The 19,189-nt window shown below is 38.8% G+C and overlaps 1 protein-coding gene across 1 annotated transcript in view; it reads right to left on the bottom strand.

The window, feature by feature from the left end:
• Nucleotides 1-19,189, bottom strand: part of LOC114037753 — a 188,314-nt gene that overhangs the window by 11,561 nt on the left and 157,564 nt on the right. Inside the window, exons 36-43 of the mRNA XM_027854705.1 lie at nt 11,763-11,872; nt 8,965-9,114; nt 6,988-7,041; nt 6,247-6,414; nt 5,086-5,238; nt 4,707-4,838; nt 3,821-3,973; nt 1,330-1,539 (exon numbers count right to left, since the gene is read on the bottom strand). Coding sequence (XP_027710506.1) covers nt 1,330-1,539; nt 3,821-3,973; nt 4,707-4,838; nt 5,086-5,238; nt 6,247-6,414; nt 6,988-7,041; nt 8,965-9,114; nt 11,763-11,872 — 1,130 coding nt within the window. The remainder of the gene's footprint in view (nt 1-1,329; nt 1,540-3,820; nt 3,974-4,706; nt 4,839-5,085; nt 5,239-6,246; nt 6,415-6,987; nt 7,042-8,964; nt 9,115-11,762; nt 11,873-19,189) is intronic.

Raw genomic sequence — 19,189 nt, 5'->3', positions numbered from 1 at the left:
CTAACTACGGAAGTAATTCAGTTCAACAAATATTAAGTCACTGATTGATTAGGGGAATTGCTCAGGGTCATATTGCTAGTATGCATTAGAGGTGGGACTTTGAATTTTTGTCCATTTGGCCGTGCTTGTACATTTAATAAATGGTAATTGAGTGGATTAAGGTAATGTGTCTGTGTATTGTAATTTATGCCTGTATTAGGAAAGTGGGTTGAAAGGTGGGAATTCTTATTAAAAATTTCTGTTTTGACTGTACCTATTGAGAAAAGTTTATCTATTTCACTGTCTAATAATTTGTGTCAATATAAACTAGAAAAAGCTTTGAAGTTGTCATCACTAGTTTGCCCTCCCTCCTAGGACTCTGTAGTTCAACTAATAACAAAGACTTTGAAGACCTAGTTCTTAAGCTTTCTTATTAATATTTACTCTTATAATATCTTAGTTTTCATAAAGCAAATAAGAAAATTCTCTGGGGACACCACTTTTTAAAGCCTTCTTCTTCCTAACTGTTCATTAGTTTTATTCTTAAAATTCACTATCTTTCATTTTGTTTCTATATCTTGATATAGAAATATCTTGATTATTTCTTATCTTTAGCAACATTTTCCTTCTGATCATCTTCATGGGTGCTATAAAATCACAGCTACTACTAATTTCATTTTATTGTTCTGTTCTTTTTATGATCTCTCACTTTTTATTTCCTTGTCAGCTTAAACTCTTTGGTCTCCCTATAGGTTTTCTATAAATTGATTCCCACAGTCTTCTATCATATCCTATTGGTCCTAATTTTGCCACCAATTAACAGTGTGATCTTGGACAAATTACTTAATTGTGCCTGTTGAATTATCTAGTCCAATCCTTTCATTTCTCATGATCAATTATTCCTTCCAGAACCGAACCCAAATTGTAAGATCTGTGACCTTTTTATGGCACTATATATTTTGTACAAGTATACGTAATCATAATCCTCTTCTCCCCACCCCTGCTGCCTTTTCTTTCATTTTTGCCTCTGTATTTCCTATACTTTTATGGGATCTCCCAAACTACTTATTCTGATTCAGGAGTCATAGGATCTGGTTCATATCTTGGCTCGGATGCTATTTGACCTCAATTTCTTCAACTGTAGAACCAAATGGGTTGAACTAGATGGTCTTTAAGGGCCAGCCCTTTTAGCTCTAGATCCATAATCAGCTCCTGTGAAATATATTTTTAATCATTAAATGTGTCAAGGAGCAAAAGAGAGTGTCATGAGAAAAATCCAAAAAGAAAAGTGTTCTTGATAATACACATTAAGGCCCTTTTTAGTGGTCCTCTCCTCTGATTTGAGGTTACCTGTTGGATTTCTTTCTTAATTTTCTTTTGTTGGAGTTGGCCCATCTTAGAAGACCTTTCTGCTTCCTCAGTGAGAAGATAGAGCCTTTGATCTTTCTTCTCTATGTCTTCCAAGAGTTTCTCCATGCTGGATGTTTTCATTACATCCAACTGCTGCCTATTTAGAGTTTCATGGGTCATTTTGTATTCAAATTCTTTCAACAGCTGTTTCTAAATCAGGGAAATACAAAGCATGATTGAAAATGGCTGTAAAAATAGTAACCTTTGCCAAATCTACGGAAGACTGAGAGTTGGTGCATGCCTGCATTTGCTAATTGCCAGCTGAACCATTGGACTCAAAATTCAAGGTGTACATTGAAGGAATTTTCTCTCTCCAGTTCACAGGATCATAGACCTCCAGTTCACAAGTTGTACCTTTCTGTGGTCTTGTAATTTCACTCAGTCATTATTAGGAGGGCAACAGAATTATTAATTTTATCACTCAATAATATAGGCTCTGAATAAGCATTTGATGAAAAATAAAATGACAGTTATATCATGGCAATTAAACACACGTTCAATTGTTTCAGTTGTGTTTGACTCTCCATGACCCCATTTGGGGTTTTCTTAGCAAAGATACTAGACTGATTTGCTATTTCCTTCTCCAGCTCACTTTACAGATGAGGGAACTGAGGCAAACAGGGTTAAATGACTTGCCCAGGGTCACACATCTAGGAAGTGTCTGAGGCCAAATTTAAATTCAGAAAGATGAATCTGATTGATGAATTCTGATTTCAGGCCTAGCACTTTATCTACTGCACTACCTACCAATCAAACACTATATGTGGTATTTAATAGAGTCTAGTCTACCTTTAAAATTCCAGAATCTGACAGCTATATGTAAGTGAAATTAGAGTTTAAACTCTATAATGAATACTATGTGCTTCCATTTTCAGGAATCAACAAGCATTTATTAGGCATTTATCAGGCACTGTGATAGGTATGTGGGATAAAAAGACAAAACAGTTCTTACCCTCAGGAAGCTTACATTCTATAGGAGACAACAACATGTATACATATAAGTGCAAAAAATATATATATACTAAGTAAATAGAAGGTAATTTTTAGGGTGGAGCAGATGGGTATATGAGGAATGATCTCATGTAGTCTTTGAGCTGCACTTTGGAGGAAACTTGGAATTCTAAGAGAGGAGTACAGGGTGTTCAAAGCATATGTGGGGTTTTGAGAAGTAGTGTGCAGGTATGGGGTATATGCAAAAATACAGAAATGGGAAGTGGAATGTCTTATGTGAAGAACAGAAGGAAGGCTGCTTTGGTTGACCTGAAGAGCGCATAAAATGGATAAGAAACTCAATCACAGATAACACAAAGAATGCAGCATTTTATGGAAATCAGGATGATGCACTCACTGTCCTTAGCAGCAGGATAGCATGAAGGACTGGGAGTGTTAATCTTGACTCTGCCTCTGAGTCTCTGAATAACTCTGTCTAAGTCAGGTTCTTGTTGTTACAATAAGAAGAAAAGAGTGAAAATCTACCTTTGCAAAATTTCGTGACTGGCAATGCTAAGTACTATGTAGTCAACTCAATTTCCATAGTTAAAGGGATATCTAAAATTTTGGATACAAAAATGGCTACCTCTCTTTGGCTGTTTTTCTACTGACGTTTTAAATATAGGTATGCCTCGAGTACTAGGAGGTTTTTTTTTTTAACACTTATTAGCTCCTATTTATATATAGCCCTTTAAAGTTTACAGTGTTTTCCTCACAATGACACCATGAGGTAGGTCTGTAAGTTATAGTATCATCATTTGGCAGAGAAGAAAACTGTGACTCAAAGGTCAAGTGACTTGCCCAAAGTCACATAGCTAGCACATGTCAGAGCAAGGATTTGAGCCTAGATCTCCTGACTTCAAGGGCATCATTCTTTCCACTATTCTACTGTCACTTGAAACAAAATGCTGAAACAGCCTTACAAGGAATGGACTATAAAGTTGCTCAGCTTCTTATTTTGTCCTCCTCTTTGCTTCAGGCCCAGGATGGACAGACTCCCTTCTTAGATGGAGTGCCTGAAGTTCAGCTGCTTTTTCTAAGCTTGCCTTACATATTGCTTATTATTCCCTCCCTGGGCTTTTTTTTTTTTTTTCGGTTGGTGGGAGGTGGAGGGAAAAGGAGATCCCTGTACATTAATTCTTTTTGGCCAAATAGCTGGAATAAGGGACAAGTGCCTTGCATTCATAAGATGAAGGAATGAGAGGACCTGGTTATTCATTCCCTTTCAGGCAATATCTCTAATGCTAAATACTGGCATCGATCATGTTGGTATAGAACCTCATAGTATGCATTTGATTGTAGTTTCGACTGATTTGGTATGACACTTTCTGGATAAATCATAAGTATCCTAAAATGCCAGAATCGGAAGATACCTTAGAAGTCATTTAATCCAGCCCCAGGCAGAGACTCAGGGAGGGGGATGTGACAGAGTCCCTGGTACCTGCTCATCAAGCTGCTTCTCCATCTTCAAATTCTCTGCTTGAGATTTGGCCAGTGCCTTCCTTAAAGCCAGTAATTGTTGTTGTAGTAAAATAGTCTTGTGTTCTGCCATTATCTTGATTCGCAAATAATTTTTTTTGCTTTGCGTAGCTTCCTATGAATCACCAAACAGATGGTAAAGAAATTTCATTTCAGTATTTTTATTTTTCACAAGTTACTTAATCTTTGTCTCCTTGTGGGTCTGTAGAGCTGACTTATGTTTCCAGTGCTCAGGATTTACTCTCAGAACCTGTTTCCAGAGTGTGTAAATAATGACACAGATAAGTATCCATGAGAAATGTGTCAAAATAGTAAATGGAAATAACCCCAAGTCACTATCAATTTTTGTTTTAAATTCAATGTCCTTTAGAAGATTTTTTTTTTTTGTAATTTTACTTTCTTCATAAAAGGACACAGATGAGGGAAGCGACTTCAGAAGATACACAAACGTGTTGACAGCTTTTTGAACAAATAACCTGCTAAAGCACTGCTAAAATCTCTTCGTGAATTTCTTCCTCTTTGATCATTCCCATTCATCCTCTTCACACTCTGATATCAAACTTTCCAATCTTCTCTCCCTATTATTTGCTGCCTATAGCTCCTCTCCTATTTCTCCCAAGACAATGGCATTTAGTAGGTTTTGCATCTTCCCTCCATGATTTGAGGCCAGGAGATTGCTCCTGCACTCATCAGACTTCCTTCAACAAGACTACTGATTTCTACAGAAAAAAAGCCTTCCTTACATTTGATTGTTAGCATGACACCTATGGCAGTCGTGAACCAAAAAGGCAATTAATGCCTCCTGTGCTGTAATCTTTTTTTAAGCTGTCTTGCTCAGGCTTGCTCACCTTCTCTGCATTTCTTAACTGTCTCTGGAGCTGCTGCTGTTGTACAGTTAGTTTCCAGTGGCTTATGGTCTTCACTTTGCACACCAGCTCCTCCAGTCGCCTGTTTTTCTCCTGTAGGACCTGAATCTGCTCCTGCAAATGAAGGGACATGATGCCTATTTACTTTCAGCAAATGTCAAGACTTTAACTTTCAGTAGCAGACACAGACCTTCCCCAAGAGGACTGTCACAGTCATGCATTCAAGACAGAGGGCTGAGTAAATACTGAATGCCATACTTTTTGGAAAAAAAAGGAACCCAAGTGGGACAAACTGAGTGAGCCGAAGAGACAAACACTGGGATGAAATATTCAGATCCTTGCACTAAATGAAATCACTTACTTTGGCTAAGTTTTCTTTCAATCCATTAGCAACTTTGCTGAAGCCAATTTTTTTCTTCAAATCAATCATACTGTCAACCCCTTCTTTTCTCACTTCACTGATGAGATCACACACTTTCCGGCTCATTTTAAGCTGATGCTCATCCAATTTCTCCTGCCGAGCAAAGAGTGGTTAATAATGTGTTGCAGTTGGGGACTGGGGGGATGGGATGGGTATCTGACCTTCCCTAGACTGAACTTTAAATAATGATTTCAGCCAAAAGGCATAATTCATGAGGCATTTTGTATTGTTGTGCATGAGCTAGAGAGCTTGGAGCTTTGAAATTTATCAGAGTTACACTGAGAGTTGGCAAGCACCTTAAAGACCATCTAATCAAACCCCTTCATTTTGCAAAAGAGAGAACCCACAATCAGAAGTGCCTAAAGTTACATAGAGAATAAGTGACAGAGCCAGGATTCAAGTCCCCTAATACTGGATCCAGGGCTCTTTCCACTGAACCAGTGCAATTTCCTTTTGGCAAAATGTGCCTTCCGGGTTCAGAGGAATCAATTGAGAGGACCAATTATGACTGCTTAAGATTGCCTGGTATTTTGAGTCTGCAAGGCTAGCAATTTAGCTTTGCAGATAGGCTGTGTTCACATGCTGAAGGCTGACCCATTCAAAAGCACTTCTAGGGACCAATTGTGCCAGATTAGACCAAGAGGCTAACATACTGAATATTTACAGTAGCCCCTTAGCAATCAGATAGCAGAGAAGGATACCACTTCATAGAAGATTGGTAGTATAAACGTTTAAAAAAAAAACAACAAAAAACTTAATTTTTCTTTTGGTGTTCATATGCTTATATGTTTATATGTTTATATCCAATGCCTGGCCCAAAAGTAAGTGCTTAATAAATACTTATTGACTGATTGATCTAAATAAAGAAAGGGACATCTGTGTTTTAAAACAAAAAAGGCTCATTACAGGAAATAATGTTGTTGATCTCTCTCTCTCTCTGGCAAACAGATTTAGGAGATAGTGTGTTATTGGTCCCAAAATTCTATTAATTTAGAACCTGTCACTGTAGATAATTCATCTGGGCACTACACTACACCTGGGGTTCCATTGACACAAGGAAACCACTCAAAAACTGTTATCTAGGATCTAGGATATACCTACTTTGATGTGTAAACAGGTCGCAAATAAGGCTCGAACTAAGGCTTCATATTCCTCTTGGACTTCTTTTCTTATCTTTTCCTTGATGCTGAGACTCTCATCTTCTAGATCCATGAGTCTGGCTCTGAGAGCGGTGATTTCCAAGATCATATCCTGCACCAGCTCTGCTACCTAGCACAGGACGTTTCAAGAACAGGATGATGATTTAGAAATGCCCAACAGCAGTAACCAAATAGTTTACGTAGAGCTGTTTTGTGAACCACAGAAACCAGAGACCTGAGACTAAATGGCCTAATGAAAACTACCTTTTGAACCTTGAATGAACAGGTAGAATTTCCAATTGTATAAGAACAGACAGAAGAGCTAAGATTACATCTACAGGAGGCCAGAATAACCAATCAGTTCAGTGATTTTTTTTTTCCCCGCTGTTGTAAAAATAGTAGCTGTGACTTTGTCTTTCTTTTTTAGTGTGTGCATCTCTAAATTGTTTTTCAAATCCTCAGGTCAAATATACACTAACCTATGTGGTTAGTGCTCTCAATGGCCTCCAATAAATGTCACTTGCAGAAGCAAAAGATGACCAGCTATGAGCATTTCTTCAATTTTTGAGTTACCAAATGCTGTTGCATCATTTTCTGGTGGTCACGGGGGAGTCTAAAGAGACACAACTCTACTCAAAAATACCTATTATAGGCCAACCCAGAGAGAAGAGAAATGGAGTTAAGTGAGTGGCACCTAACCAACCTGATGAACATTTTCTTCAGGAGGACTTTGAGTTGTTCTTACTGCATTTATTTCCTGTAAATCAAACAACAAACAAGGAAAACATCAGGGCAAGAATGTAAGGGTTGAAAGGGGCCTCAAAGGTCACTGAGTCCAATCATCTGTAAGATGAAAAAACTGTAAAATATTGGGGTTGCTCTTAAAAAAAAAAGGTAGCACTTTAAGGTTTAAAAAGCACTGGACAAATATTATCTCATTTTATTTTTTACAATAACCCTGGGAAGTAGGCACTATTATTATCCCTGTTCTACAGATGAAGAAACTGAGGCAGGCCAAGGCTGAATGACTTGCCCAGTGTCACATAGCTAGTGTCTGAGGCTGGATTTGAACTAAGATCTTCTTGACTCCAAGTCCAGGGCTCTATCCACTGTGCCATCTAACTGCCTGTCTGCTACCTAGTTGCTTAAAGACTTCAAAGGCCTCTTCTACCTTCAAATCTATGAGCCTATGAACCTAACCTGAAACCCAGAGAAAGAAAATCAAACAACCAAGACTACACAGCTAGGTAACAGCCGATGTAGGATTAGAACTTGTGTCTCCTAATTGCCAAATTTATTTTTTTTCATTGCACCAAACAGGTCCTTCTCATAACCTTTACCAACTAAAGTGGACCTCAGTAGAATGTAGGCTCCTTGAGGGCAAGGACTGTTTCCATTTTGTCTTTCTATCCCTAGCCCCTAAATAGAGTGCTTAACCTACAGTGAGCACTCAATAAATGCTTGTTGAATCGAATTAAAACAAGCAAAGCAGGTAACTTCTTTCATTCATTATGGTTGGTTCAAAAAGCCACCAATTCATGCTACTGACTCCAAGACTCTTTGCAGAGCTTGATGGCTCTGAAGACTTCAGTCTGTGCTTATTGCCTGTTTGGTATCTAGCATCGCCCAGCAACGTAGATAATTTTCAATTGTCCTCTCCAGTAAAGGGAAATTATCATGATAATCCAACATAGAAGACAATCCAAAAGTCATTCATATTTGGCTTTTGTGTGAATTATTTGAACTTTCTTTTCTGTTATAGATTCACTTTCCTAATTATTTATTTTTCTTGAGGGAATATTAAAATTTTACTGGTATCTTGTTGTGACATGGTTTGGAACAGATTTGTGTTTGAGATAAAGTGAGATTTCCTGGAACCTCACCATTATATGGTAGTCTCATTTATGAGAGGGCAAATAGGTTGCACAGTGGATATAGTACTGGGCTTGAAGTTAGGAAGACTCATTTTTCATGAGTTCAAATCTGGCCTCAGATACTTTTACTAGTTGTATAACCCTGGGCAAATCACTTAATCCATGTTTGCCTCAGTTTCCTAATCTGTAAAATGAGCTGGAGGAGGAAAAGGCAAACCATTTCAGTATCTTTGCCAAGAAAAGCCCAAAATAGGTTCACAGAGATTTGAACATGACTGAAAAACAACTGAAAAAAAAAAGACATTTCAGAGCATGAACGCTGAGAGCAAAGTAATACCAGAGATCATAGGATCTTAGATCTGGAGTTGAGAAAGATCCTAAGAGGTGATCACAGATATAAAACAGCTCAACTGGGACTTCCACCCTGGACTTCTGACTCCAAATCCAAAACGTGGGCCTTTATCTGAAGGGCTCAGTACTTCCTGAGGTGGGGCAGGAATAGCAATTCTACCCCTCACTTCTGCTATTGTCACAACACAATACTTTCTTCTCACACCCTGTTCATTTTTCCATGAGCCCACTCCAAGTGACCCCAGTATTAATGGTATGCAGTATTGACTGTGCAGCTTAGAACCTCAGGATTTAAAGAAAACAGATCCACTAAAAGCCAGATAGAAATGGGATTCCACACCAGTCATTTCACTGCAGAAAAGCCACTCAGCTATCTTGGCTTTTGCAAACTAATATGCGGTACCCTTCTTCAAGCCTCTTTCTAAGACATGGCCCTTCCACTCCCATGAATATACTTGTTCCTTCTGGTAGAGCATCTGATTGGCCTGCTGCAACAAATTTTCATAAAATATGGAATAGGTCTCAAAGTTGCTGCGTTCTCTGGCCATCACATCACAACCCAGAGAAAGGAGACAAGTCTCTAAGTGGTCTTTCTTGAAAGTGATCTGTAAAAGAAAGAGATGATTATTAGCACCTATGAACCTAAGTCTCAAAAACTTCATCACTGTGGAACATGGCTGATGGTACTTACTCTTGATCCTGCTTCTCATGTTTCCCCTCTAGAAGCTTCTAGACTCAGGTCTGGCCTGCCAAGCTTCCCTTTTGCCCCCCAATGCCTACTTTCTCCTTCACTCTCTTTCTCTGTGAGATCTACAGTGCCTTTGAAAAAGACATTAACCCATAGAGGGAGGGCCAATACTTCAAAAGCAGCCTTAGCTCTCATCCTGGAGAAAAATGGGAACCACAGTTGGAAAATGTGTCTGAGCCACCCTAAGCTAGTCCTATTAATAAGTCTTTTGAATAAACATTTATTAAGGCTTACTATATGGCACACATTGTGCCATATATCTTTTCAGGATCCCAAAGAAAGCAAAAGAAAGTCCTGGCCCTCAAAGGGCTCACAGACTAATAGGCATGTTTATAATAAGCCCCACCTCCAACTTTCAAAATGTGGGGTTTTAATGCAGTTTTGGAAATCAGGACAATATCCTGGTATCACTAGAAATCTATTTAGGCAGGGTTATCTAAGCCAAATGCTATATTAATGTCAGTAGCAGTTGAAGCTACTATTCTCCCTTCTCCTCCCCTCCCCCACCCCCTCCTCCTCCTCTTACTACTACTACTACTACTACTACTACTACTATTACTATTACTACTACTACTACTACAGAATGTGGTATATTAATGTGCTTGGCCAGCCTCTTTACATTACCCCCTGCAGTACAGTCACATAGAATCTTGAGTGGGAAGATGCATTTCACTTTTTCCTTAAAAAAGTCTTTCATTGGGGGCAGCTAGGTTGGTGCAGTGAATAGAGCACTGGCACTGGTCAGGAGAACCTGAGTTCAAATCCAGCCTCTGACACTTGACAGAGTGACACTTGACACTCACTAGCTGTGTGACCTTGGGCAAGTCACTTAACCCCACTGTCTAACCCCCACTCCCCCCCAAAAAAGGAGGGAAAAAAGTCTTTCATCTAGGTCTAAGATTGGAGAGTTAAAGAGGGCTGTGTCAGAGTGAACCATATTATAGATACTCTGAGCATTTGTATATAAACTTCTGAGGCTACAGCTTTATTGTGAACTCATTTCTTGAAAATAGTCTCCCAGGACTTACCTATCCATTCTTTTAACTATTCTTCCTTTTCATGTTGGAGCTGCTGTTGTCTGTTATACCACACTGGTCAAATCTAAGAGGGCAGTTTTCTCTCTCACCGTTACTTCCTCTCAACTGGATTTACCAACTTCCAGGCAAATATATTTCTACCAGCTTCTCTAAGGTGTACTGCTCCTGCTAAGTACCAAGATCCTTATATAGGGTGTCCCCCAAAATCTCAGAGCAGTTTTGAGTTCCTTAAAACTACGCTAAGACCTTTGAGGACACCCTGTATTTTTAACTGTAGCCTAGAAATTAAAATTCCACCCTAACACAATCTTCTTAGCCAGAAGTTATTCCACAAATTTGCCTGAATCCCTTTCCTTCATTTGGCAGTGGTGAGGAAAACACTACCTGTGGCCACAAGGTCTTCTGTTTGGCCTGTGACTTGACACATACAGGTATTATTATTCCCATTTTACAGATGAGAAACTGAGGTTGAGAGAATAAATGACTTGTACATGGTCATATATAACTATTGAGTGTCAGAGGCAAAATTTGGACATGTGTTCTCCCTTAATGCCAAGCCCAGGCTTTAAACACCGCACCCCCTCGCCCCCGTTTCATTTGACCTCATGTGAATCATCAAAAGTACATAAGGTTGTCAAGTTTGACAACTCTTGGGAAGTGACTGAGAAGACAGCAGACCTCTATGTTTGGCCAGTTATTTCTTAATGGTAATAGTTATTGGTAGTCAGAATAGAGTTTGCTAAGTAAGTTAAGCTGTATGGAATTTCAAAGGAAAGTGAATCCAGTGCCCCCCCCCCCCACAACACTCAATAGAAGACATAGCTTCCAATTTTTCCTGTGTGTAAATCATGTGCAAGTCAGTGAGCCTCAGTTTTCTCATTTGTAAAATGGGAGATAATAGTAATAACTGTAGTATAGTTCAAATGAGATAAGGTATATAAAGAACTTGGCAAACTTTAAAGTGCTTTTTAAATGCCAGTTATATTATTATGCATAAATTTCTAACAAATGAGGGATGCATACCTTCTTAAAGTCCTGATATTTTATTTGTTAGTGGTTCCAAAGGCTTTAATATGTATAGTACCTCTATATACAAATAACCTCTCTCACCCCACCTTTCTCCACCAAGTCTTCTGAACCAGGACAGCACATTTCACCAAAAAGAAGCCTATTCAAACCTCTGAGGTCTGTGGTTAATTGCAAAAACTTCGATCAAATCTGAAACTGGCCAACACATACAGTCAATCTTCCCCCATTTTTTTGGTTAGAAATGGAATATTTAAAACAGAAAAAACAAACAAAAAACCCCAGAATGAGGGTCATTTGATTGTTTTGATACAGATCAACCTCATCAATACTGTCATTCTAGGATAAAACATAATGCTAATTCAAGTATAGAAGTGGAGAAGAGGGGAAGTCACTGTATTTAAAAAGGTTGAAGAGAATCTGGTTAATCCTGAATACGTACCTCCAGCTCACCATCTTGGTAACTTTCCATTAACCGCTGTATAAAAATTTCAACTATTTGTGGCCTTACAATGGACACATTTTCTTTTATAACTTGGTGTTTCCAGAGCTCTAAGGAGGAAAAATATAACCCCCCCCAAAATCCATCCTTGTTAATAAAAATCAAACAAAGTATTCCTCTGTTAAATAGTAACAATATAGGCACTATCTTCTCAAAAGCAGTGAATGCAGAACACAGTGACAAGGTGATTTGACCTTCTATCCCCAGGATAGTATCTTGAATGTTAGAAATGTTTGCTGCAATAAATTGCATTTTTTGGGGGGGTGGGGTGGGAGGAAGGAGGGTTGGCCTTTAGGAAATAGGTCTTTTATTCTGGTGAATAATTAATATTCCCATGGTTCAAGATATGGATATTGTGAATCACACATATACTTTTGACTATTTCAGAAGTGAGAGGAGGTTATCTGTTCTCACCATGGCATAATGGATAAAGTGCTGGACCTGGAAGCTCTGGGTTCAGATCCTATTTCTGAGACTTAATGTGTGACCAACAGTCACTTAACCTCTTCAGTCTTAGGAGACTTCCTAAAGACTTTTCTAGTAAGTTACAGACAGATTTCAGAGATGTGTGTGAGTAGAGAGTTTCCACACTGAAGAAAATATAGATTCTTGATGCACTGATGTATTTGTCCATACACAACTACATTTCTTTTAAAAATTATTTTGAACCACATAGTATAGACAGAAAGGGGCAACCCTCATTATTACCCATGGAATCATTTTGGAGACCAAGAGTAAAGAGGTCAAATAATTGAGTTAATGCAAGAAGGGGGGCAAAGAGAATAGAAAAAGATAAAGTAGGTCATGACCAGTATCTTGGAGTTAGTGACTTTTATCAGTGCAGGTCCTTTCTATGCCTACATAAATGACCTCCCTTTTTCATCTAAGTAAAGAATCTTCATGAATTTCTGTGGTTAAAACATCATCACCTGTAGGCCAGCCCTTTGTTGATGAAGCTTTTAGAACTTGTTGAGGCTGGTCCTTAGACAAGGTATTTCATCCTTACAGACTTTCTAATTTGATAAGTCAACCCCCCTAAGCTTAAATTCTGCAACAAAGTCTTTAAGAATTCATGGTTACCTCCCTTTAAGATAGGGCTATGGAACAGGACATTCATGAAGGAACAGATGATTTTCCAGTTAAAAAATATGGGCTTTATGCTAAGTATGACAAATTCACAGAAACATGGGAACATTTGTATGAAATAATGCAGAGTGAAATAAGAAGACCCATGGAAAAAATATACACAAGGAATATAATAAAGTAAGTGAAAAGAATATTAAAACAAATAACTCTGAATAATTGTTCTTAAATAAATTTTCATTGATCTCTTTTATTTTTATATTGTTTAAATTTCTCCAAGTATCTCTTTTCTTGCCCCTCCCAGAAAAGCCATTTCATATAACAAAAGAATTATTTTTAAAGAAAAGCAAAAACAGGGGAAAAAATCAGCAAAACACATCAATTAGCATTTAGCACAGTATCTGATATATAATAGGCACTTAATAAATGCTTGGGAATTGCCTGACATTGAAAAAGTCTGAAAATATATGCAATGTCCCACTTACCCAGGGACTTCCCACCTTTATTAAAGGAGTAGGGGGAGGTGCCTTCTCTATTTTCTCTTTGGGGCCAAACTTGTTTTTTAACTTTGAGTTATTGTAACATCTAATCTTGGCCTCAGAGAAGATGAGGCAGCACCTCCTTCCTTTTGGGTGAAAAATATAAGCTTATAGGTAAGGAATGCTATACACAAGATCAGACATGGTTACTCTGCTTGCTGGGTTGGCTTAACTGTGTTTTTTGTTACAAGGTGTAACAAAAGTGGGGGATCATTGGCATGCAAAAGGATGTCCGAAAAGGTTTGTGATACAGAAGCGAAGGCATCAGTAAAACTTATTTTAAAAGAATTGTGGTTTTTAATGATAGCCTTTAAGGCCATTGTCATATTATGCCAATTTACTGGGGCTGATCTTCTCCCTCTACGTGTCCCCCTGGAGGCCTTCTGAAAGGTCAGTCAGTAAACAGGCTTTTGTTAAGGGCCTACTGTCCCAGGCATTGTCATAGGGGCTGGCAGCAGATGAAAGGCAGAAGCAAAACTGTCCTATTCTCAAGGACCTTATATTCCAAAGGGGAAGACAGAATGTATGCATGGCAGTATATAAAGAACACATACAAAGTAGATACGTAGCAACCTGGGTGCAGAGAAGGCACCAGCAGGGGAGGTGGGAGAGGGTTGGGGATAGTAGGAAAGACTCCATGCAGAAGGTGGCACTTGAGCTGAGTCTTAAAGTAAACTAGAGATCCCAAGAGGTGGGGAGTGCATGCTCAGCAAGGGGTTCAGCCAGCGCAAAGACAAGGAGATGGGAGATACAGTATTGCATCAAATGAGATAATATTGTAAAGTGCTTAGTATAGTGCCTGGCACTTAGTAAGTGCTTAATAGATGTTTATTCCTTTCTCCTTGTATGTAAGGAATAGCAAATAAAACAGTTTGGCTGGATTATAGAATTCATGGAGAGGAATAATGAAAGATAAGCTGGAAAAGCAGGAAAGAGCCAGGTTTTAATAATAATAATAACTATATAGCACCTACTACGTGCTAGACACTATGGTAAGTGCTTTACAAATACCTCATTTGATCCTCACAACAACCCTGAGAGGTGGGTGTTATTATCCCCATTTTACAGAGAAGGAAACTGAAGTAAAGTGATTTGCACAGGGTTATATAGCTAATTAAGTATCTGAAGCTGGGTTTGAACTTAGGTTGTCTTGACTCCAGGCCCAGTGCTCTATCACCTGCACCCCCTAGTTGCCTAATGAAGGAGGAAGGCTGGAGGGAAGGGAAGAGAACAAGCATTTATATTGCACCTACTACATGCCAGGTACTGTGCTAAATGCTTTACAAATATTATCACAACAACCCCTTAAGGTAGGTGCTGTTATAATTCCCTCAATTTTACAATTGAGGAAACTGAGGTAAATGGAAGTGGTGACTTACCCATGGTCACATAACTAACACTGGACTTATTGGATGCCAGGGAAACACTAGAGTTCACTGAGCAGGAGACTGACACGATCAGACCAGAGCTTTGTAAAAATCACTTTGGCAGTTTTGTGAAGGATGGATTGAAGTCTGGGGAGACCAATTAGAAGGCTATTGCTAAATAGTCCAGGTTAGAGGTGAAGAGGGCCTCAACCAGGGTCATGAGTAGAGTGAAGGGGACAGACGCAAGAAGTGTTTTTGAGGTAGAAACAATCAGATTTGGCAACTGATTAGGTAATAATAACAGCTGGGATTGGCAAATGCTTTAAGGCTTACAAAGCACGATCCTCACAACAACCCTAAGAGGTAGGTGGTATTATTATCCCCATTTTACAGATAAGGAAACTGAGGTAAATAGTGGTTAAGTAACTTGCCCAAGGTCACACAGCTAGTAAGTATCTGAGGATGGATCTGAACTGACATCTTTCTGACTCTAGATCCAGCACTGTATCCACTATACCACTTTGCTTCCTAATATTTCCAGGGTGAGGGAGAGTGAGGAGCTGAGGGTAACACCTGGGTTGCACAGAAATAAGAAGTGTGGAAGAGGTAGGGGTTTTAGGGGTGAGCAGAAGATAATGAAGTTGGGGTGCCTATGGGACATCCAGTTGGAAATGTCTAAGGGGCAGGTGGTAATGTGAAGTTGACGCTCAGGAGAGAGAGTGGAGAGGGGTTTTTGCATAGTTATGGGGGGCAGCTACATAGACATGATAACTGAACACATAGGAGATGATGAGGTCAACCAAAAGGATGCAGAGAAAAGAGGACCCAGGGATTAACCCACAGTTAGGAGGTATCACGTGGATGATGATAATCCAGCAAGGGAGACTGCGGAATCTTGTGAGAAGAAAGCTCATAAAAACCCGGAGAGGAAAGAGTATCTAGGTGGAGAAGGTGGTCAACATCATCAAATGTCATAGGCAGTGGGGATCTAGAAGGATGAAGACTGAGAAAAGGTGATTGAATCCAGCAATGAAGAGATCACTGGTTAACAGTTCCAGTTGAATTATGAGTTCACAAGCAGAGGGTTTAAAAGAGAATAAGAGGAGAAGAACTGCCTAGATGGCAATGGGCAGCTAGGTGGTACAGTGAATAGAGCCCTGGGCTTGGAATCAAGAAGACTCATCTTCATAAGTTCAAATCCAGCCTCAGACACTTACCAGCTGTGTGACTCTGGGCAAGTCACTTAACCCTATTTGCTTTAGTTTCCTCATCTAGAAAATGAACTAGAAAAGGAAATAACAAAGCATTCCAATATCTTTGCCAAGAAAACTCCATGAAGAGTTGGACATGACAACAATAGCAACATGGGAAGTGGAAACATCAAGTGTAGATGTTTTTTTCAAGAGGATTATCTAAGAAAGGGAGGAGAGATACTGGATGATCACCAGAGGGAATAGTAGGATTTAGATTTTTTTTTAAGGATGGGGAGATTTGCCCATGTTTGTAGGCAGCATGATCTCCCTGTTTCCCTTTCAGTCCCAACTAAAACTCAACCTTCTACAACCCAATACACCTTCATTCTAGTGCCTTCTCCCTGTTAATTATTTTCTATTCATCCTGTATATAGAGTGCTTTGTATATATTTGTTTGCATATTGTCTCCCTCATTAAACTGTAAGCTCCTTGAAGACAGTGACTGTCTTTTGCCTCTTTTTGGTATTCCCAGTGCTTTGCACAGTGCCGGGCACATAATAGGCATTTAATAAATGTTTATTGACTGAATAAAGTAGATAGAGACTAAAAATTAGAAAGTGAGAGGATAGTGATAGAGAAATTCTCCAAGGGTCAAAATCATTAGCAGAAATTAATTCTCCTCCCTTATCCACACTAGCCCCTTTCTTTTTCTGATCGGGGAAAAGAGGAAATCAGGTGATCTTCTATTCAGGAGAAGCAGGCCATAGGCATCAGTGTTTCCGATTTTGAATGACATTTTACAAGATTTCATATTTATGTATTTTCCAGCAGTAGATATTTTTTTTTGCAGTGGAGAAAGTAAAGCTACCACTTCGGTATAATCCCTTACTCAACATGGGAAAAACAAGGTATAGTATTCCATTAGGTGAACATGCTCTCGGTTCACGTAGTGTCAAATAACAAAGCAAAACAAAAACCCAGTATTTGCACATCATAGTACTTCCCAGCAAAATCCCCTGTTTTTGTAAACACTTGTCTGTAGCCCTTCTATCCAATCCCATTCAATAAATCAACTCAACAAAGAATTATTGAACACATGCTACATAAAGACACTGGATTTCTAAACCAATGGTTAATCTTTACTCTGTGTGTATGTGTGTGTAGTTTCCTGATGTTTGGATGATTTTTACTCTTAGACAATACAGGTTTTGAAAGTGGCCAAACTTCTCTGTTACGGAGTTAAACGCCTTTAACAGGATATGTTTTCAGACAGGTCAGTGGGTACATAAGAAAGCTTGGTGAGTGACCAGATCTGCCTACCTACCACATCTGTTGTCAGTAAGTTGTGCTGAATATAGTCTGGCTGAGGTCCAGCAGAGGTTGGCTGTTTAGGGTTTGGCTCTGGGCGAGGTTAGAGGGATGCAATCGAATATAGCCCCAGGACTATTTCCCAATGTGACTCTCCCTCACCATGAGGTAAGGTTCAAAAATCTATCAGCAGCTGGAATCAGGGGCCAAGGAAGGCCAAGAAAAGTTGGGCATTGATTCAACAAAAGCAATTCTTGGCAAAATAGGACTAGTTGTCTGCGTCTCATTATCAGTGTGTGTGGCCATTATTCTTTTGAGATGAAGTATCCATTTTTGGCAGAAGGGGTGAAAGACACACTGGTGGGTTGTAGTTGGACTGAGTTTTCCTTCTCTTTGTCTCAGTGTCTTTTTCTTTTCCATGTCAGCTCTATGTTTGGAACAGCTTTCTAACTTCCTGAATGCAAAACCACCTCTTATCGCTTTCTGAAAATTACCCAGGCCCTGCCCTCTCCAGGAAGTTTCTTTTGGTAGTTAACTGACACTTTTCTCCTCTCTCCGATTTAGCAGTTCAGTGGCCCAAATCAAGACAATTAAAAACTAAAGAACAAACAAAAACAAATTACCTAAGTTAACTCTCCAGCTGTTAATCAATGATGACAATGATGATAATTTTGTACTACAGGCTGAAAAAATTTAATTCCTTCTTAATACTTAGTAAGGCATGGCCTGGTGCCTAGCATTATTGATCAGAAGTTAATTCTGTAGAATGATAGAAGACAAATTTCCATACTACAAATACAGACTTCAAAAACATTCTTGAGAACTCAACCAATAAACTGTACTGGAACCAGAGCATTTTCATAGACTGAACTGTTGCCCATAATCACTCAGATATAACATGGAGGACACTATTGACAGATTTTACTCTACTAAATACTCATGCAGGCATAATCTCCTAGCTATGTGGAATGAAAAGTTTCCAAAATACAGAGACTTAGCAAAAGAAATAAAAATAATGATGATGATGATGATGCCATTTATATAGTGCCTACCATGTTCCAGACACTGTTCAAAGTGTTTTGCAATTATTTCATTTTATTCTTGCAACTCTACGAGGTAGGTGCCATTATTATCCCTATTTTACAATTTAGGAAACTGAGGTAAATAGAGGTTAAGTGACTTGCCTAGCTAGTAAGTATCTCATACTGGATTTGAACTCAGGTCTTCTTGATTCCAGGTACAGTGCTCTATCAACTGCATCACCTAGCTGCCATGGGAGAAGTGGATGATGTACATACCATCCTGTCTGCATAAAAAGCAGTTATTTTGTCCACCTGAGCCATAGTGGGCGATATAGTAAATATAACAGGATAATAGCAGGATAGTGCCTTGCCTCAGGATCATTTCTATCTGAGTTCCATCAAAAAAAGATGACAATGAGATAATAACAACAACAAATAGCTGTCTGCCTCAGTTTCCTCATCTGTAAAATGAGGATAACAAAAGCATCTATTTCTCAGGGTTGTTATGAGAATAAAATGAGATAATATTTATAAAGGACTTTGCAAACCTTAAAGTGATATACAAATGTTAGTTATATCATTAACCAATTGGTAAACATTTATAAAGTGCCTACTTTGTGCCAGGCATCGTGCTAAGTGCTGGGGATTCAAAAAGAGGAAAAAGATAGTCTCTAGAAGAGTTTATGACCAAATAAGAGATAGAGAGAATCATGAAAATAAAATAGATAATTTTGATTACATGAAATGAAAATGTTTTTGCACAAACAAAACTGATGCAGCCAAAATCAGGAAGAAAACAGGACAAAATGAGAAAATTTTTTACATCAAATCAAAATTTACATTTTTCTGATAAAG

This window comes from Vombatus ursinus, unplaced genomic scaffold (assembly GCF_900497805.2).
Source record: "Vombatus ursinus unplaced genomic scaffold, bare-nosed wombat genome assembly UNPS02000582.1, whole genome shotgun sequence".
NCBI classification, from domain to species: domain Eukaryota; kingdom Metazoa; phylum Chordata; class Mammalia; order Diprotodontia; family Vombatidae; genus Vombatus; species Vombatus ursinus.
This window is presented reverse-complemented; position numbering and strand designations above follow the sequence as displayed.